This window comes from Pristis pectinata, chromosome 26 (genome assembly GCF_009764475.1).
Source record: "Pristis pectinata isolate sPriPec2 chromosome 26, sPriPec2.1.pri, whole genome shotgun sequence".
Classification (NCBI taxonomy): Eukaryota; Metazoa; Chordata; class Chondrichthyes; order Rhinopristiformes; family Pristidae; genus Pristis; species Pristis pectinata.
In genome coordinates this window covers 17772832-17794589 of record NC_067430.1, presented here as the reverse complement: position 1 = coordinate 17794589, position 21758 = coordinate 17772832, and the positions used below count along the sequence as shown (strand labels likewise).

General features: G+C 41.0%; 1 protein-coding gene across 1 annotated transcript; it reads left to right on the top strand.

Annotated features, from left to right (window-relative positions):
- The first annotated feature begins 2413 nt into the window (after window positions 1–2413).
- LOC127583225 (taste receptor type 1 member 3-like) lies at window positions 2414–21086 on the top strand. Its single transcript, XM_052038996.1, has 8 exons — window positions 2414–2495; window positions 12147–12282; window positions 13312–13612; window positions 15141–15917; window positions 16493–16711; window positions 17743–17860; window positions 18637–19004; window positions 21081–21086. Exons 1-8 carry the CDS (start codon window positions 2414–2416, stop codon window positions 21084–21086), a joined length of 2007 nt encoding a protein of 668 aa, XP_051894956.1.
- Window positions 21087–21758: the final 672 nt, after the last annotated feature.

Sequence of the window (21758 nt, the reverse complement as noted above, 5' to 3'; positions counted from 1 at the left end):
GGTACTGGGAACTACCCTCAGGTCTGAACCTTCACACTGCTGCAGCCTTGATTCTGCACCCTACACTACACATACTACACTCCAAATCCTAAACACTGATGTATTTTGGACTCTACATCTTTTAAACCCTACACACTGTACCCTGCTGTGTCCTTATACTACATCCACTACTTTACAACTTGTACACCCTTATGCCAAGATGCAGTCAACACTCTACCAATGCCCTTCTACACCCAAAAGCTTACATTCTACCCTGTTTCACTACCATAATGTCTTTAAGGATGAATCCATCAGGTAGGCATTTTTCAAAGTTAGTTTATCAGTCAATACTCTATGCGATGTATCTTCATATCATGGACCCAAATCATCAAGGATTGTGTAATACTCTCCAGCACACTTCACTAAAATCCTTTACAGTATGTGGAGTTGAATTCTCTCCCAAAACATTCACTCTCAAGTCCCAAAGATGAAATCATCAATAAATGATTGACTTTCCACTTGTTTAATAAACTGCATTCTCACTAATAGTAGATCCCTACAGGTGTGATACTTAATCTACAAGACATCTGACACATTCTACACCCAAGGAGTCACTGAATTCCAAGAGAACAACCTTTAGTAAGGAAAATTAGAAATAGGGACAGAAATGATTGATAGTAGCAATGCAGATTTACGCGTGCAAACAAATCGCAATGTGATCACTGGGGAAATTTCCAGAGGAGTAGAATTGAAAAGCAAATGATTGCGCTGAAGCAGAATCAAACCTGGGAGTATTTTCAGTTTTTAATAATGTTAAACTTATATAGAATTTTGGTTAAACCATATATGGGGCAGCTATGAACAACTCTGGCCTCTATATTAAATGAAGAACATAGAAGCACTGGAGAAGGTCCTAAGATGATGTATAAAGATGACATCCAAGAATTATGAAGTTATAACTACCAGGAAAGACTGAGTAGCCTAGGGAGCTTCCTCCAGAAAAGGTAAGGCTGCAGTTAGACATGATCTTTACAATTATGAAGATATTGGATAAGTTGGACTTAGAAAAGGTGTTTCCACTTGCAGGACAGATCAACACTAGGAGGCCATAAATTTAAGGGAATCACCACTAATCTAATAGAGAATTCAGGAAAAACATCTTTATGCTGAGTGTGGTAATGATATAGTAATTTCTCATAAGAGTCAGTCAAGGCAAATAGCATAGATACAAAGCAAGGGAGCAAGAGATAAGATATACTAATTGATTTAGATGAAATTGGGAGGCGGGCTACCGGTATAGACTGTTGGACTGAATGGATAATTTATGCATTGCATAAGCAGAGAACTCAGGAAACAGATGAGTGTGAAAGAATCAACTCCATCTACCCAAACTTTGGACCAGAAGATTAAATCACTTCCCTTAACCAATTATTGTTCATGTCCTCTCTCATCTCTAATTATTACTCAGCCACCTTGTCTTGATATCAATGTACCTTCCTGCAGCACTTACTTTATATCAGTAGATGGTAATACTCATCATTTTGTTGCAAACTCTTCAATTTCCCATGGGATTATCTGAATGATTTCCTTCATTTTGCAGACATGTTTTTCAGCAAAAGTAACTGTCAAATGTGATTACAATTTCTTGTTTGAACTAGCTATAGTGTGCACTCAGGCCAATTTTTAAGTGACTTTATGAATGTAAACTTCTCGCTTGAAATAAAATGAATTGCTCTAAGTAGTCAATAAATTATTTATTCCTTAAGAATTGCCCAATTTATTTATTTATATCTTTGAGCCTTGAGCAATGAATTTTTGTTTTATTTATTATGACTGGTACATTTAGTGTTGTGATTCGTGCTCCTGTGATTTTCTGATAAGCTGCATTATGGGTTCCCACTGGTAGGGCTCTGAGAACATCCTGCCCATGTATATGCCTTAACTTCCATAATACATTAACAGTGTAAAAGACCTGTGAGTCTTCACTCTGTCAAAGATAGTACTGCTTTTGCTCAGAAGTTAATATCAGAGGTTTCAGACAAAGTCTAAGTTCAAAGAGATGAAGGAAGATATTCAATTTAATTGCCTACTTATCTGGGTTCCTGAATTGGGTAAGGTTAAAATTGACCCCAGCATTTTCTGTGACATGAAGTCAAACCTGCAGAGAGAACACATTTAAATTACATTGATGCTCAGCTAAGATCAAATACACTGCGTTCTCATGAGAAACCAGCTGTTAGTGTTCAGGCATGAGGGTATGTGCTGAGAGTTCTGTTGCTTCCTGCTGCTCCCTCAAGCTGTGGATTGGTGTTAACTACTGACAGAGTGATGGATCTCAGTGCAGATCAGGGACCTGTCTAATACCTTTTTCCAGCAACAGTAGCTTGCTCTTTCAAAGCAGCTGGATGAGGTTTCTGCAGGCCTTCAGGGGAAAATGGGAGTGAAACGCGCCACAGTCATTTCTGATGGCAGAGGCATTGTGCGCCTTCCTGACATGTCGGAACCAGACCACTATGGTACACATGTACATCCTTCATGTTCTGATTGTGGGTGTTTCGATCTTCTTTGACAGATATGTTGAAGGATCAGAGAACTGCATCAAAATTAACATTTTCGTTGCTCCCAGAATCCAGGTACAAAATCTTAAAGATAAAAATCACAAGGAGGAGTCAATTCAGATCAATCAAAGAACACATAAGGTAGCACTTCAAGTGGATGGAAAGGAAGCTGTCATCAGCCATGCTCAAGCTTTATAAATGGAAAAAGTTGTAGCTACATGGTATACACAAGACAAACCACAGGGTGCAACACCTATAACAAAGCTGGATATGTGACACCAACCACCAAAGGACACCAGACTGCAGAACAAATGTTGCAACATGTATAGGGAGGTGGATCACCTCCACAGAGCTCCAAATGCTCTTCAACCTTGCACAAGCAATTAAACAGGGAGCTGGCAATAAGTCCTTTGCTAAGGCCAACAACTGCGCTCCTCGCACTAAGGCTCAAGTCAAAAACATGAGTGAAAGAAGGTCACACAAGATCACAAGACAAGGTGTGTCTGCAGCAAACTGCAAAGCCCCAGCTTTCAGAGAGATTGGAGGAGTCAGCTAAAGAGGAGCAAGGTTTCAGAGGAGAACAGCAGGTGACAAAGATGAAACTTAATGTTTCCAAAAGGTAAAATAACTACTGATGATATGAGGACAAGAGACAAGAAGCAACAAATGTCCCAGTCTCTTGAGAAAGTGAAACATCCCTCTCATTTGCAAGCAAAAAAGGGAAAGGGGTGAGATCAGAAACAGGTGACTTATCACACTGCTAAATGTGAATTACAAGGTTTGTCCAGGATCACTAGTAATCAAGTCAAGTTTAATCTGGGCCCAGTGCATCACCCTGTCAAGGGAGCTCTAATAGCCTTTTGAAACTCAGGGATGCAATCACCAATGCACAGGACAAGAGGATGGACACTTCTCCAGTCAGTTTGGATCAGGAGAAGGTTTTTGACAGGTTATTGCAAACGTGCTTGATAGATGATCTCAAAAATAGGTTTTGGAGAGAAGATCCACAACTGGATATGACTGCCCTACAGACAAACAGCATAATCCTTATCAAAAGTTGATAAACAGAAAACTACCTGATCAAATCTAGAATTGGGTAAGGTTGCTTGTGTGTTGTATCAAGCCTTTTGCCAAGTCCATCAGGCAGGATGTGGGGGTGGGGTTACAATCCTAGGCAGTGGAGGCACTCCAGTCAAAGCTTCCCAATACATGGACAATTTCTCCACCTTCTGCTTGGACTTGGTGTTGGTCCGCAGATTGATGAGCATCTGCAAACAGTTCAAACTGACCTTGGGGAACAGGATTAATCAAACCAAAGGTGAGACCATATTTTTTGACAGCTGGTTCACCCAAATCTCTGTTCCTTGTTCTTTTCACTAACAGATCTGATTATCTGAAGATGCTTAAATGTGTTTTGGAGGAACCAGAGCAAAGACCAACAGCTGGGAGGAGCACATCGATAAGGTGACGCAGGAACTGGAATTGTGGGAGCAGCACTTCCTGTCCATTGCAGGAAGGAGTTTGGTCAGTGGTGATCTCAGGTACTTGGTGCCAATATGGCCCATACACTGCATCTTCACTATAGCAGTCACCCAAGCCACTTACCTTTTCATCTGGAAATCAAAATTGGATCATGTCCACAGAGATATAATGTGAAAGGGGAGGAAATTGGACCTAACATGGCCCTCATGCCGATGGCAACTTTTGCATGTAGCTGCATCGAACTGTGCATTGACCTTGGATACGCAAACACCAAGTGGCAATACGTGCTGAGTTTCTACCTGTCCACACTGACGTAAAGGATGGGCCTGGTCATGTTGCTGCAGAACATTCCATCCAGTTGGATCGTACCACATCCCCTGTCGCTAATAGAAAGGTTTTTGCAGTAGACCATCTGTGACCACAAGTTAATTGACACTAGTCTGCAAAGAATGTCCTCAAGATCCAGCTGAAAAGAAAACAGGAGACCCTGTTGGATGGTTACCAGAGAAGACTGTTGAAGGTATTTGGCAGAATGCATCAGGGCAGAACTTACATTCAAGCCCCAAGACCTTGCGTGATGGATGGTGAGAAGGGGCCTTCCCACCAGAATCTTCATGCACAAGGTCTCAAAACCACCACACACTCCCCTCAAGGTAGCTATGATGGGGATGAGACAGTCATCTATTTCTGGAATGTGTGTTTGCCAACATCTTGACTCTGTGCTCCGCAGACCGTTCCCAGGGACACACTCCGAGTCAAACCTCAAGTACTGATGCAAGATTATCTACTCAGTGAAAGATGAACTTTGGTCCACCTAAAACCTCTTGATCTTCCAGCACTATATGTCCAGACTGGCACATTCCAAAATGCAGGATAATGTGCTGAGTGACTGACCAAAGTTGCTGCAGAGGCCCTGGGGGAAAGGCCAGGATTTAGGACCTTCATGGTATTACACTTAGTTACAGAGCAGTATCACTGAGCATTTGATAGTTGCAGGACAGTATGATTGGGTATTTGATGATTATAAGCCAGTGCAAATGTGTAACTGATTGTGTAAGGCAGTGTAACTAGATATCTGATGGTCATAGGACAGTGTAATTGGGGATCCAAGTGGTCTGGGTAGTTCCAGTGTGGGAATGGTCATTAGATTTGCCATTCAGGGTAAAACAATGCTCACCTGACCCATTTCTCCACCTCTGCTTTCTGTGTCGATGTCTCTGTTCGGGACATAACCAGCACTTTAGATAGTTCCAAGATGTATTTTACACATAAAGGATGCAAGCAACATCACACATACTCTGCATAGACTGCTCCAGTGTGGATTGCAGAGATGCTCAACTACTACTGAGATTCACATCTGCTCACTCTGTATTTATTCCATGCTGTACCTGCCCTGTGAGTGTTGTGGAACAACATTTTGGGAACTTCTGTATCGAATTCATGTTATACCCAAGTTAGATAGTTGACTGTTGATTTTATTGCAAAGGAAATTTTAAAACTTCACTGTTATTCCAAATATTTCCTTTCTTGGCATGTTTGATGCTTCATATTTATTTAATCATTCACATGTGTCTCTCACTTATCTCGTTACTGGAAACCAAAGACATTAACTGAAAGAGAAATGCATTCAATCAGTGTGAATCCTTCAAATATCCCCCTTGAAGCGTAGCACCCCATTAACTATCACTGAAAATCAAAACTGCAGATGTTATAAATCTGAAACAGAAATAGAAATTGCTAGAAACACTTTCTGACAAAGGATCTTGGATGTGAAATGTTAATTCCGTTTCTCTTTCCATCAATGCTGCCTGACCTGCTGACCATTTTCTGTTTTCTGTTTTTGTTCCATTAACTATTACTTTTACCTCTTTCAAGTTATCTCAATCCTTTTGTTTCAAGGACTGAAGGCCAAGGAAGGTGAGGAAGGCTTCATTTCTGCAGCAGTGATTGTGTGCACTGCCCCAAAGGAACTTTCCAGAATCTCAGTGAACAGTTCCCAAAGTGCGACTAAGACTATCTTTTCTTTTGCCCTCCCTCTTCTGTCTCTGCTCCCAAACACTTGCCAAAACACTTGATGTGACACGAGTGGGTCTGCTCATCACCTGGCAATATATAATAGGATATATAATCACTGTGGTACAGGAAGCCTTTCAGCTCATTATGCATCTCCTTGTAGACCAAACCCACCATCTTTGCTCATTCCCTGTTGCCCTCCCCAAGTGGTCATTTGATTCCATTCTGAAAGTACTGATTGACCCCAGATTCCTCACCAGCATCCATTTATTTAAAAAGAAGTTTTTCCTCATATGTCTCGAACCTTTGCCCCTTGGTCCTTGAATCACCTACTAATGGAAAGCTTCTCTCTATTTACCTTATCTAAAGTTGTCTTGATCTTGTACATCTGTTAAATTTGCTGTCGACGTTCTTTGTTCTAAGGAGAAGAATCCACACCTCTCCAGTCAATCTTGTTGTGTATCCCTCACTCTGGAACCATTCCAGTAACTCTTTCCTGCACCATCTCTAGCACCTTCATATCCTACAGTGCAGTGAGCAGAATTAAACACAATAATAGAGTTGCTGCCTTAACAATGCGTTATAAAGGTTCAACATAGAGCACAAAGGCAGAGAGACTCTGTTGGTTCAATTCCTCTTTTTATGAAGCCCAGGATGCCAATGCTTTACTAGCTACTCTCTCAACATAAACATAAAGATGTAAACCCAATGTCTTCTATTTAAACATACCAGCTACAACTGTATCATTTAGTCTATATTGACTTTCCTTGCTCTTTCAGCTAAAATATATTACTTCATGCTTCTCTATTAAATTTCATTTGCATATTCTGCCAGCCTCTATGTATTCTTGCAGTCTATCGCTATCCTTATTGTTACCACACTTATAAGTTTTATGTCACCTGCAAACGTACATCCAAGTGTTTAACATATATCAAAAAAAAACGGTGGTCCTAGATTACCCCCAGAAGAACACCACTGTTCTGCATCCTCCAGTCTGAAAAGCAACCATTTAACACATTGGCCTTTGGTCAATTTCCTTTCCATGCTGCCACTAACCCTTTATTCCATGGCCCTGTGTTAGTTAACCAGCCTTTTATATGGGACTTTGTCAAGTGCCTTTTGAAAATCCATAGAGACAACATCCACTGCATTAACCTTCTCATCAAAAAATTCAATCAGGTTAGTCAAACAAATGTTTAACAAATTTGAACAAACCATACTATATGCAATGTCTGTGTAAGCTCTCTCAGTAATGTAAATATTACAAATATTACAGAGATTGTGAGCAATAGGATATGTTACACTGTGAGGATTATAGAGGAAGTTTGTGCTGTTACAAGATACATTACAAAAAGACTGCACAGAACATGGTATCATAGAGAGATTTTGTGAGGTACAGAATATAATCTGTCAAGTACAGAATATAAGAAAGATAATTTGTTCATCTGTGCTCTCCCTGTAATGCATTCCATCTGGAGGTACCAGATTACTTGTTATAGACTACCTACTCTCTGTCAGGCAATACAAATATTCCTTTGACTTGTTTGGTTAATCCAAAATTTATTAATTTAAATGTCAGAGATAAATCAATTTACAAATTTTATTAACATCTGCAAGGAAACAACCAAGTTTTGTATTTGGAATTCTAAGTAGGATATTTTTCAGGGTTGCCAGCTAATCAAGACACAGAATATAGAATTATTGAAAGTGAGTCTCTTTATGCTCCTGGATAGTATTAGATGACTTGCTATCAAGCCCGAAATTATCATGTGGTTTTGTGTCATGTTCCCAGTAGATGGCAATATTGCATTGCATTCACTCTATTCTCATTGGATCAAGGGTGTCAGTCATGGGAACTGTAACATATTGTTCCAATTTAACAGAACAGCAGCAATAATCATGACAAGTTATCCCTAAACTGGCAACTATTATTACGGGAATCTTTTAATTCTTTTTAAAATTGCATTAAATTGGTATCTCATGCTTATTTAGTAACTCTGCAGAATCCTAACTAATCCAAACCATATCAACATTGACTTCTGTACTGTTGTTTTAGTATTATACTGTACACTTTTACCCAGTACCTCAAACAGCTGCCAAAACCCAGTTGATAGTCCTGAGAATAACACCATCCAACTCTGCGCTAGGGTTCACCCCATGACAAATATTCACCTGGATGAGAATTGTCTTTCATGAAATGTTAGCACGATAACTGAGAATGGAACTACTCTCGATTTTAAATTGGGTATAGATAGTCAGGCATTTAGACCATGTTTTTAAAAAAAATTTTGTTAGGTCTCATTTTCGACTTTCTTAGTATAAGTATATTTATTAGTATATTTATTAGTATATTAGTATATTTATAAGTTTCTTAGTATAAGTGTCAAAACTAAAGATCAGGGTATTTTCTGTATGTTTGAGTCTTACACTCAACAATCACGATTAGAATTATTTCTATCTTTTAAGATGACAGTGTAAGTGTAGAGTATAACAAGTCATTTCCAAGGCTGTAGCAATGAGTAGTCTCCACCCAGCTGCCCTTTCTGCTTTAAGAGAACTCTTATGCTCCTGTTCAGTGCTTAAACTCACTCCGTCACCAGTTCTCATGGTGATCTTTCTGGTGAATTCCAGTGTTTTGATTGTAGTAGTCACCCGAGGGAAGATGAGTATGGTCATCTTAATCTCATTAGGTTTCTTATACTGCATCTCATTGCTATTCCTTAGAGGACTCACCAAATTCACCAGCAAACAACACTAGCCAGTCATTATCCTCAGCTTCACCATCTGCATCCCTAAACAGAAAAAAAATGTTTCACAAAAATTAAGTTTGAACTGGGTATACACTGTTAAACAGAAGGCAGGACAGGGTTAACCTAATTCAATTTGATTTGCAAGGCAAGTATGCATTTACAATTCCCTTTAGCATGCAAGAAAACAGGATGGCACATGCAAATGGAGCAACTTAGTGCAGGAATCATGCTTGCAGGTGTTCAAAATAAACTTGACTTCTTTTATGTCATGGTTCATTGAAGAATGATGGGTCTGACAACAAAATATTCATTCATAACAATTTCTATGGACTGGGGTCCCTCAACATTTATGGAATGTTGGTCTTCATCCAAAGACTATTGGAATACAAGGAAAGGAAATTCTATTGCATTTTTTTCCTGTCGTCAGACTCCATGTGTTCAGTTTTGAGCACTGACTCTTAAGAAGGATACATCATTCTTGAAGGAGATACAGTACATAGTCACCATGTTTTACCAGGGACATGTGTGTTATGCAGAAATTTGGATAGCATTCTCTTGAGATTAGAAGGCTGAAGTGACAGTTAATGGTATCAAAAGATATACGAAATGAAAAGAGAACGTGCTGTAAACACTCAGTAGTTCGAGCAGCATCTGTGGAGAGTAAGGCAGAATTAACATTTCAAGGTGAAGGCCCTTTGTCAGAATGGGGAAACGGAGAATTCAAGTTAGTTTTAAGTTATAGAGGAAGTTGAAGGTTATGTCTGTGACAAAGGAAATATCTCTGATATGACGGGGCCAGGATTGCTGTGTGTATAAACTGTAGATGAGGTCATCTGGCTGTTAGGTTAATGGGGGAAATTGAAGAGAAAGAATGAAGGCAGATAGAGAAGCAGGAAACATCAACAAGGAATTGTGAAAGCTGCAAAATGCAGAGCTGTAGGGAATGCCCAACAGATCAAGTCATGCTAGTGGAGAGAATAAAAAAAACTGAGCAAATATTGAAGATGGAAAACTTAAAACAGAACTGGTCAGTTCTGACAGAAACAGAGAAAGTGAGTTACTTGAAACTGTAGAATCCAGAAGGCTGCAATATGCCCAAATGCAAGATAAGTGCACTGTTCTTCAAACTTACATTGTGTCACATTATAATTGAGTAGAAGAATGCAGGCAGATAGGACAAAGTGGAAATGTGATGGAGAAGGAAGGTAGCAGTCCACAGGAAATTCAGGATCAGCCCTATGGACTCCATGCATGTGCTCCACCAAGCCACTGTCCAATCTATGTTTGATTTCTCCAAAGTAGAAGAGACCACATTGTGAGTACCAAATGCAGTAGACTAGGTTGGAGGAAGTGCAAGTGAATCTTTGCTTCACCTGGAAGTACTGTTTGGGTCCCTGGATGGTGGGAAAGGAAGAGGTAAAGTACAAGTGTTGTATCTCCTGCAATTGCATGGGAAAATGTATTGGGAAGGAGAGTCACTGGTGGGGATGGAAAAGCCCACCAGGGGGATGCAAAGAGAATCATTCCCTTCAGAATAGTGGAAGAAGAGGGTAGAGAAACATATATTTGGTGATGGAATTTCATAGAAGCTGGCAGAAATTGCATCGGATGATCCAATGAATGTGAAGGATGGTGGGGTGGAAAGTGAGGACCAAGGGTACTCAATCTAGGTGATTGAAAGCAGAGGTGTAGGAAATAGATGAGATGTGGTCAAGAGCTCTGTTAACTTAGGAGAAGACTTCCATGGCCTTCAGCAAGATATTGGCTTGAGTTCATTTATGTCCATCCATAACATCAATTGGAGCCTTGGTTAAGCTACTCATCTGGGAGATGGGATGGCTGCCAACGCAGTTCTCCCTCACTACTACTCTGAAAGATCAGTCTGGAACATGGCCTCAATCTCTACAGTGGGACTCAAATCAGGACCCATCTGACTGAAGTGAAAGTGCCACTTATTGAGGTTCTGCTGACACTAAAATTCTAATACGTGATCCTGGGCCACATTAGTACAATTTACTGCTGAATTAAACTGACTTTCTGTTCACAGGAAGCACTTGCAGCTCTGAAATGTGATGAAGCATGGTCAGAAAGTTATGAATTATACTCCTTTATCCTCAATTTATTCTGAACAAAAATTGTTTTTAACCAATGCTTCAAAGGTTGAACCAGAAAAACTTCAAAAACAGTAAGTGTACCAGTTATCAACAGTCTCCACTCAAGGGTCTAGTCAACCTGTGAAATACATCTTAGAAGAAGGCCATCAAAACCAACCTATATCCCACTAATTAGTTTTGACTTACCAATCATATTTGCATTGTCCATCATCTCTTTACCTTCCTTACCCAATTCATTCTAATCTCGAATTTTGACGCAGATCTATCTCAACAAAAGCCTCACAACTCTGTGTAAAGCATGGAGTTCTGTTCATCAGGTTTCTATTATCTTCAATGTAGTATTATATTTCTGGCTCCTCATTCTAGATGCTCAACTACTGAAAGCAGTAACTTGTAATAAAAAGTGTCTACAAATTTCAAGTCTTTCTTCAGGAAAGCCTATTTCGTGATATCATGCAGTATCCCAAAGAATCTGTGGTGTATGCATCACGCTAGCCTCTACAGCCTAACAACAGGGTGGAGCCAAAACCTCATACACATTCATGCCCCATCTTGATATGTACCTCTTGTGATAAAGTCTACAGCCAGACTGAGCTCTGCCCATCGTGGGCTTCTATGAACAAGTTCTGTGCCATCTTTGAAGAGGAAAATTTCACAGCTGGGCAATGAACATTCCTCGAAAGATGCAAGATGGGAATGAATGTGACTGGAAAGAAGTTGGGATGATGGGGGGTAGGCAGGGAAAAATAAACAGGGATGAGATTGAGGAATAAGAATGTAAAGAATGCAGATGGAGAATGGGATTGTAAATGGAAAAGGGTGTGACATACTAACAATTAGAAAATCTGCAACACTGGCTCAAACATCAGCAGACTCATAATATTCCCAATACCCAAGCCATTTCTGCTTAAATAATATGCAAGGAACACAAAGGAGGTTCAAAATAATGGAAAATCTTGGAAAAACAGAGCACAGATAGACTGAGAGTTTGATATTTGGATACAGACTGTGAATCAGGTATGCAACCTGCTACTCAGATATTTAATGTCCCTGTAATTTGTACACAATGGTGGTGACTTCTTATGCAAATACTGAGTGAGTGAAATCTGTGACTTTTGCTGGCATCATTGACATTGAATGTGCTGGATTTATACACTGATTTGTTCCATCTTCTCAGCCACTCTTTATCATGCTTTTCTTTTATTGCTGGCTGACTTTTTTTTTGACAAGTGTCCATTGTGGTACTGCAGTGTGTGAAGACCTGAAAGGGACACTCAGCCAGTTTCAGGCTGATGGAGATTACATCCTTGGAGGACTCTTTCCACTTTATTCCAGTAACACGAGCAGAGCTAACAGAGCAAATTCTGAATCTCACAAGTGTGAAAGGTAAGGCATGCTATTTGTTCTGTATTACAGTTTGATCCTCCAGGCTATTGTGGGACTGACTTATACAGCACATGTTTACAACCTTGTTCCCTGAAGAGTTTGTTAAGTAACTACATGCGCTTATGGAGCATTTTCAACATAATAAATGGCTCTAGGACAATTCATGGAAGCAGTATCAGAAAAATTTGTGCAAGGAGCCACATAAGGAGGTACTAGCTCAGGTGAATGAAATCTTCACCTAAGGGATAGGATTTAAGGAGTGCTTAAAGGACCAGTGAGAAACAAAGGGCGAAGTTGAGGAAATTCCAGAGCTGATAGCTAAGACTGTAGAATTCACAGCTGCCCATGATAACGTTAAGGAAATCAAGCATGTTCAAGAGGCCACGACTGGAGAATGAATGATCTCGCAGGGTTAAATCTGGAGGAGATTATAGGCCTCAGGAAGGGTGATAGAATAAGTGATTTGATTTGAACAGTAGGATGAAAATTTTAAAATCAGTGCACTGATGAGCTGGGAGCAAGTGTACCAATGAACGCTGGAGTGATGGATGTGTGGTACTTGATGTGAGATGGGATACAAATTTTGGATAATCACCTTGTTTATAGGAATGGAAGGGGTTGCACTGGGCCTTGGTACCTTTAGTTTCAGGAGATAAACATCAGTCAGTGATTCTTTCTGGAATTTAAAGGTTGTAATGATTAGGAGGCAATGAGAAATCAACACCTAGTCCACTACAGTTTGAACTGGAATAATTAAAGCACAGCAGAGCTGGTGAACAGAGGTAGAATTCTGCTGGTAGAGAGGGATGACATTTATCCACAATGCTTGTAAAATTGTTTACAATAGGAAGGGCAATCCCTGATCCCGGCACCTCATATCATTGACTGTATCTTTACTGCTGTTAATGCTTCACAGCTCCACTCAGTAATCCTTCCTTCCTTGTGACTTTGTGAATACAACCCTTTCTGCTGAAGTTGAATTCAGCCAGTGGTTTTGCTCGACTTATATTCTAACTTTTCTTCACACAGAATCCAACTTGATGGTTTCCTTTGGGTTCATGCAATGAAATTTGCTATTGAAGAGATCAATAACTCTAGCACTCTCCTACCAAATGTGACGCTGGGATATGACATCCAGGACACCTGTCTCATGTCCTCAGTTGCAATGCGTTCAGCCATTTCCTTCTTAAGCATGAAAGATGGAGCTCCGTTTGAAGTGAAGTGTGATTACACAAATTATAGCACACGAGTGCTTGCCATTCTTGGTCCCTCTACTTCTGAGCTCTGCAGAATTACTGCTCGACTCTTCAGCTTCCTCCTCATTCCACAGGTATGATGTAGGAACCAGCCACAGATAGGAATTAATACACTGATTTAACACACAAAGCTCCACATAACACAATCCAAGCATAACCTTCAGTGCTACTGACAACATTTCTTCTTAATTGGCAACCAGCGCAGTGGGGAGATACAGTGGAGACCTTGACAAGTCATTGTACTGTATTACATCAATAGATCAGTCAGATAATAGTAAGAGGGCGACAATTAGCTGAAGTGATGGGTCAGGGTAGGGAATATTAACCAATGTCCTTGCTCCTGATTATTAACTGCTGACCTTTTCTGGAAAGTGCATGGATGTGTTAGGCCCATTGAACTCTACAACACAGAGACAATTTGTGTATCCTCTTGTGCTCGTGTCAGTTTCTGAAACAGTCTTTTTATGACTGCCACTCCATGCTCATAATCCTGCAAGCGTTCCTTATCCAATCCTCTTCTGAAAGTTGAATACGGTTCCACTGCCCTTTCAGACAGAGCAATGTGACAGAACAATTCCCTGAATAACAATACTTTGCTTCAGTTGGCTTTTTTGTTAGTGAGGGAATATTTGAGCTCAGTTTAAATGATCTCTATGAACAAATAGCCCAGTAACACTCAAGAATCAAATGGGGAAATGCAGCTGCAAGGGACTTTAATAACCTAAATTAATGAAAACATTGAAGTGTTTTAATGTTTATTTTAAGGCATTTGGATGCATTTAAGCTTAAACAGCTTTACAATATATTTTAAAAAGTAATTTTACTATTGTTAATGGTGTTTGTTTTTTGTGTGAGATGAATTGAAAACCATTGACTCTTCAGCTGCTCCAGCTAAGACAGGAGATGTGACTCTGCTGGCTGTCATTTTTCTCTTTTTTGTTGGGGTGGGAGAGTCACAGTTTATTTGCCTCACATGACACCTTATAACACTGAAGATTCCGTCACCATGCCATGAAGACTAAGTCTAGCTTTTCCTTGCAGTTTCCTGCTGGGATGATGGCATACGGTGCATATTTATTTTGGAAGTCAGTGCCAAGCATGAAGGTTCTTTGCTGACTGCAAATTCTATTTAGTATTACAATATTTATAAAACTTTAAATATAATTGTTTCAGTGTAACAAATGAGACCCAGAGGGAAAAATCACGAACATGCAGGAAACTGCCTCCCTTCCTGCTTTCTAGACAGTTGAGGTCCCCAATGAGTGGTGGCTGGAATCCTGTCTGAGGCAGGCACTACAACAAATGTCTCACTGCCTCGGGACCTCTCTCTCTCTATGGCTCAGAAAAGCCAAGGGTGACCCCAGACCTGGAGTCCTCAAAATCCCTGTAGCTTTTCACTAACTGCCAGAGACTTAAGGTCAAATCTAGAGAAATTTTAGTGCAATCACTTCTCCCACACACAAAGATACTGACCATTTTTGATGGTGTTAATCCATCTCACTCATACTGTAACACAATAAATATTTCCCTTGGACTCCACACATTATGATCATTGTCTCTATTGATACATCCTATCAGCATAAACATTTTTTGTTGTTACAGATTAGTTACTCTGCTTCAAGCAATTTATTTAATGATAGAATGAACTTTCCATCGTTTTTCCGGACAATTCCCACGGATGAAGTCCAGGCTGCAGCCATGGTATTGATTGTGGAGACATTTCACTGGAACTGGATAGCAGTGATTGGGGCAGACAACTCATATGGTCGAAGGGCAATGGCACACTTCACAAAACTTGTCTCCAAAACTGGGATTTGCATTGCAGTTGAGGAATTGATTTCTGTTAATCTACACGGCTTCAAACTGCAGAAGAAAATGGAATCAGTCGTCTCACACATTGTCCACTCACAGGTTAATGTCACAGCAGTGTTTGCTGATGATATTTATGCTAAGACATTGCTGACAGTAGTCCTGGAGCAGAATATTACAGGGAAGGTATGGATTGCCAGTGAGGGCTGGGTTACCTCTGAAACAGTCGCCAGCATGCCAAATATCTCAAGCATTGGGACCATCCTGGGTGTAAGCATTAAAAATGGCAACATCCCTGGGTTTGAGTGCTATGCTTCCACTGCACTGGTTCTCAACCACATGCCCAGACTGAAATCTCAAAGATGTAGCAGTGATGAGAGATACCTGGAAATGAGAAAGTGCAGCAATTGTCCAAAACTGTCTGTCGAAGCACCTGTGGTTATTGGTGAAGACTTGCAACGGATTTCATTCAATGTTTACTCAGCGGTGTACACTGCAGCTTATGCTCTCCATAGCCTGCTCCACTGTGACTTAAGATCCTGCAACAAGGGCAACATTTACCCATGGCAGGTGAGAGCCAGGGGATAGAGGGAGACAGTGGGATTAGATAACGAAGAGGCAGGTTCCTAATTGAGGATTAAATACTAGGAAAAAAAGTTTGCATTTTTAACATAATCTCTGAGAAGTACTTTATTATGAATATGCAAGGTTTTCCACAATAATAACCAATTCATGAGTTTTCTGTGCTGTTGACCGAGGGATAACTATTGCCCTCGATAGTACCAAGAAATTCTGTGCTTATCAAATGATGTCATTTAACATGCACAAGAACAGAAATAAGTCTCATTTGAAACGTAGCACCACCAACATTCCCTTGAAGCATTCCTTTGCAAGTGCAAGTGTCAGTCTGAAATCTCTCAAATCCCTGGAACAGGGCATAAATCCACGGCCTCCTAATTCACTCCTGAAGGAGCTCACTTTCACTGGGTTTCAGGTCCCTCCTGTTGCTCAGTTCCATAAACTCATTTTGGGGACCCACTCTTCATGTGCAGTATGGAGACTGAATGCTTTTCAATCAGGCTGCATAGTATGTACATTTGAGATTCGGTTTTCCTTACTGAATATAATTCTCCACTTCCATCTAGCTTCTGAAAGCAGTCAAAGAAGTTAACTTCACCCTCCACAACAGAGCTATTTTCTTTGATGAAGAAGGAAACCCACCGACAGGATACGACATCATTAACTGGCAATGGAAAGGCAGGAATCCGATTCCAGAATTCAGAGTGATTGGCGAATATAGAGCTCAAGATAAAGATCTTTTAATTAATGCATCCCTGATTGACTGGAAGACTCCGCAGAATAAGGTAAAGAGCTGTGATCCTCAGTCCCCTTCCACTCACCCTCACTCATCCCTCAATAAAGCTGCATTAAGCATTTTCCTTAATGATGCAATGGTCTGTCCCTCAATCATTCCATGACCAGGTATTCCACGTGTCAACAACAATTGGGTATAGAGAAATCTCTCCAAATTTGGATCAACTCAGTTCTTAGAAACAACCTTACCTCAGTGGCTCCTCAGCACAACTCCTCCAAACAAAGAAGGGAACAGCTTGTCCCTACCCCATTAGGGCTGAATTACAAAGCACCTTAATTCTACTTTTGTCTTTCTCAGCTCCATTGGGAATAATCTCAATACTCATTTTCCACACTTAACTATAGCTTCTCATTCACATCCCCAAGCCTTATTCTTGTTAATCTACACACAATGGTTTCTGTGGTTTTATTTTACTGGATCCTTTATGTCACAGCTTTTAAAGCCTTGAATGGTGGGAGAAAGAAGTGACAGAAGGTGAATATTGATAATGTTATAGAGGAGTTGGAGCAAAGTTTTCACACACACACACACACACACACACACACACACGTTGGATTTGTAAACTGTGCTGAAAGTACGGTGGGACAAAGATAAGGTTGAAAATTTTGATGACGACACACTAAATAACATGAGCTAGCAAAAATTGAGTTACTAGCTGGGTGGGCACCATGGTCGGCATGGACTCACTGGGCTGAGGGGTCTGTATCTGTGCTGTATTGCTCTATGACTCAATTCAGATGTCATAAAGATTAGGGTGGAGTGGCAGTTTGGAAAGGAACCCACTTTTTATCTTGACCCATCCAGTTCAGATGAAGGGGCTCGACCTGAAACATCGACAGACCATTTCCCTTTACAGATGTTGCCTGACTCGCTTAGTTCCTCTAGTGGATCGTTTTTTCCTCCAGATTCCAGCATCTGCAGTCTCTTCTGTCTTCTGTGTACCCATCTTTTCTTGTCCGGATTCCTTCACTAACAAAGGAATCTTATCCTTAAAACGTAATGTGCCTATTTCTCTTACAGATTCCTGACTCCAACTGCTCAACTTCCTGTGGATCTGGACAAGTGAAAATAGTGAAGGGGCATCTTTCTTGCTGTTATGAGTGTGCGGACTGCCAAGCAGGAACGTTTCAGAGTGACGGTAAGCACAATCGTTTTCTCCACCTCCAAACTTCAATCACAGGAACAGGCACTCATCACCAAAATCCTAATGGACACCGTGTCTACGTCTTGCCAGTCAGAAGAACCCCAAGAGGTATCAACCTTTATTGCCAGAATTGTGAACTCAGTCAATCAACACACAGATCAAATGTCCAAGAAACACCTCCAGATAATCCCTTGTTCAATACATAGAACATTAGAATGCTTTTTCTCTTAGATGGGAGGGAGTAAGCTGTAGGTAAATGGACTAGATTTGATTGGCTTAGCTTTGCCTGGGGAGCAAAAGTGACGTAAATATAGTCAATGATTTGAGGAATGCGTCAATTCACTACCTTGCAAAATCACTGAGCAACATCGAACTGGCTTTCAGGGCTTGACCATCCAGGGTCTAATCTTTAAGTGCTTGACCATTTAGCACCTGACTGTCCAGGATCCAACTGTCCAACATCTGCCAGCCCATGGCTTAGCTATTTGAAAGCTGACCACTCAGCTCATGACAGTCCAGAGCCAAACCATTCAGATCCTGACTGGCAATTGAGGTTGACTACTCAGACTATTGTACACCTAACCATTGAACACTAAATCAGTGACCTGACTGTCCATTACCAGATTATCCAAATCCAGAGAATTTCCTGGGCTGAAGATAGAAGCTTGGGAATGAGGAACTCATTGTAAGGTTCTGAACCAAGAGGAAGGGATGAAATGATTGATACACAACTCTCTCCAAAATGTTAAAAACTTTCCCCTCCTCCACAGACAAACAGTGCCTTCCATGTCAGAAAAATGAGTGGTCACCACCAAGGAGTGCGAAGTGTGAAAAGAAAGTGATCGAGTTCTTCCAGTGGACGGACACACTGGCCATTCTGCTGGTCACGCTGACGACTGTAAGTCTCCTCATCATCATGGCGGTAATTGCCATTTTCATCCTCAATCTCAACAGCCCCATGGTCCGGCTGGCAGGAGGGACAATCTGCCTGGTGATGCTGATATTCATGGCCACAACATGCTGCAGCATTTATTTTTTCCTGGGGGAGCCAAACTGGTTGTTATGTAGAGTTAGGCAGCCCCTTTTCTCAATTGGCTTTGCTGGCTGTTTATCAGCCATGCTGGTGAAGTCATTTCAAGTGAGCAGTCTGTTTAGAATAACCAGCTGCATCCCACAATGGTTCCCTGGGTTCCTGTGGCACAATGGTAGGTGTCTGATTATCTGTTTTTTCCTCCTGATTCAGGTTGCTTTGTGTGCAACTTGGCAGTCCACTTCCCCTCCATTTGTCTTTGCAAACTACAATATCTCTGTCACAGAAATACTCATGGAATGTGATGAAGGGTCTTTGACTGGCTTTGGGCTACTTCTGAGCTATAATGGCTTGCTTGCCCTTGCCTGTTTTCTGTGTACTTTCATGGGCCGAAGTACAGTCAAAACCTACAATCTAAGCCGACATATTACCTTTGCCATGCTTATCTATCTTACCACTTGGATCTTCTTCATCCCAGCCTACACTACTGCCAAGGGCAAGTTTGTCTCCTTCTTGCAGCTATTTGCAGGTCTTGTTAGCGTGTATGGAATCATCACCGCCTACTTCCTGCCCAAATGCTACATCATTCTTTTTAAACCAGAGTGCAACACCCAATCTTACTGTCAGGAGGCCATAGACAATCCTTCCTCCAACACAGAAAGTCAATGATATACCAACCTAGTTCACCAGCCGAATTCCTTAGTAGCAATACTTATTAACTCTACTCAGTTATTATCACCCTTAGAGCCTTTGCCTGAGTGTTGTGTGTCTGGCCTTTACATGAACTCCAAAATGTTTGCAATCAGTTGCATCAGAGTGGGTTGGGGGAGGGAAGTGGTTTTAGGAACTGATCTCAGCAAATGCTCATTTTCAATTAATATGCCTATACTTTTGCTCCCCATGATTGGTCTGTCTCAGTTCTACCCAGGTATCTCCTTTACCTCTGCTACATTGTTGACTGAATCAATGCATCACACTCTAATCCCACTCCATTCTGTTCACACCTGAATTAGGAAATGTCATGAACTCTGCTACCAATTTTCAACCACTTTCACATAGTCCATCTCTGACTCTTCCCTTCCTTATTTCCATTTTAGGGGTAAATGAACGCTCAAAAACCAAAGCTAACTTAAATACGTTTTCTCCAATCCATTTATCTTCTCCAAATTCTCTGCATCTGTTCTGACAATAACAATAATTATGGACTCAGGTGCTAGTCCTTCTCTTGATCGATTGAAGCCCATATCCTTTCTGATAAATACAATCAAGATGATGGGTTAGATTTTTTTCCCCCCCACACAACTCCAAAAACAAAATGGTACCGTCCCTCAAAAACATGGACAACTTGAAGTACAACTTTGCATTTTTGGGTGTCTTTCTGCCCATCAGGAAATAGAATCATAAAGTAACACAGCACAGAAACAGGTCCTTAACCAAACCCCAACCCAAGTTCGTGCAACTTTCTAGCAGGAGTGCCCGGATGTTCTCCGCAGGGTCTCCGCAACCCCCGTGCACAAAGAAAAACACGTTTCTTGTTCACACTTCTTCAGCAGCCTTTCCAGGTTCCTCTGCCTTTTGGAAACACTGTCCCAGCCCACTCCCTTCATTCCCACATCCATTTGTTCATTGGCAACACTCCTCAGTGGCTGGATGGGTGTTGCCTCTATTGTGATATGTTCTTTTAAAAGTTGACTGCAAAGATTACACTTCTGAGAGAACCTGCAACACCTTGATGGAGAACGCTGTGCTGAAATCAACAATTTAGTGTGGCATCACACAGAGCAACATTTTCTCTGAACCTCATCTTTGAAATTCTTGGTCCTTATGTGACTTTCACAAATAAGAGTTAGGGTGATGTACAACTGTTTTAATTTCCAACTAAACAACGTAAATAACCCATGTTGATTACTCAGCAGTTAATTCAGGCACCCACTTCAATCATTAGTGGATCAGTGTGCCATCCATCAGACTGTTATCGGTACAAAGTGTCAGAGTCTGCGTGTACTTCCAAATAAAGGCAATTGCTGAAACAAGAGGATGCTTGTTTTCATTACCAGTAAAAAAATTACACGTAGCCTGTAGTTACCAGACTGGACATAAGGAGATACAAGTTCAAATCGCAACATAGCTCCAGGGAAAATTAAATTCCGTCTGATAACTCTGAAACAATGTTCTCTTCAATAGATCTGAAGACTTATTCCAGAAATTGGAAGAACTGTCACATAGAAAAGTCAAGTTTAACAGGCTGACAGTCATTCTCATAGAATCATGCATAATAAACATGCATGTATTTTCATCATGAGGACTGTAGCAGCACAGGAAAGGGGTGGCACAGTGGCTCAGCTAATAGAGCCACTGCCTCACAGCGCCAGAGACCCAGGTTCAATCCTGACCTTGGGTGCTGTCCGTGTGGAGTTTACACATTCTCCTGTGACTGAGTGGGTTTTCTCTAGGTACTCCAGTTTCCTCCAGTTTGGGATCAAAGATGTACATGTTGGTAGTTTGATTGGCCACTGTAAGTTCCCCCTGCTGTGTGGATGAGTCGTTGAATCTGGGGTTGCTGATATTCTGGAGTTTTTTGAGAATGGGGGGGGGGGGGGGAAGAATAAAAAGGGTTAATGTAGGATTAGTAAATGGGTTGTTGATGGCTGGTGTGGACTCAGTAGGCCGAAGAGCCTGTTTCCGTGCTGTTTCTCTCTACGATAGCAACCCACCTTCACCTTCTCAAGAGCCATTGGCAATAAATGTTGACTTTGTCAGTGACACCAAAATGGTTTCAAAAAGGGGAGATTGTATGATGACAGGATTGTATTCAGTTTAAAGAAACAAGCTGCTGGAGGAACTCAGTGGGTCAGGCAGCAT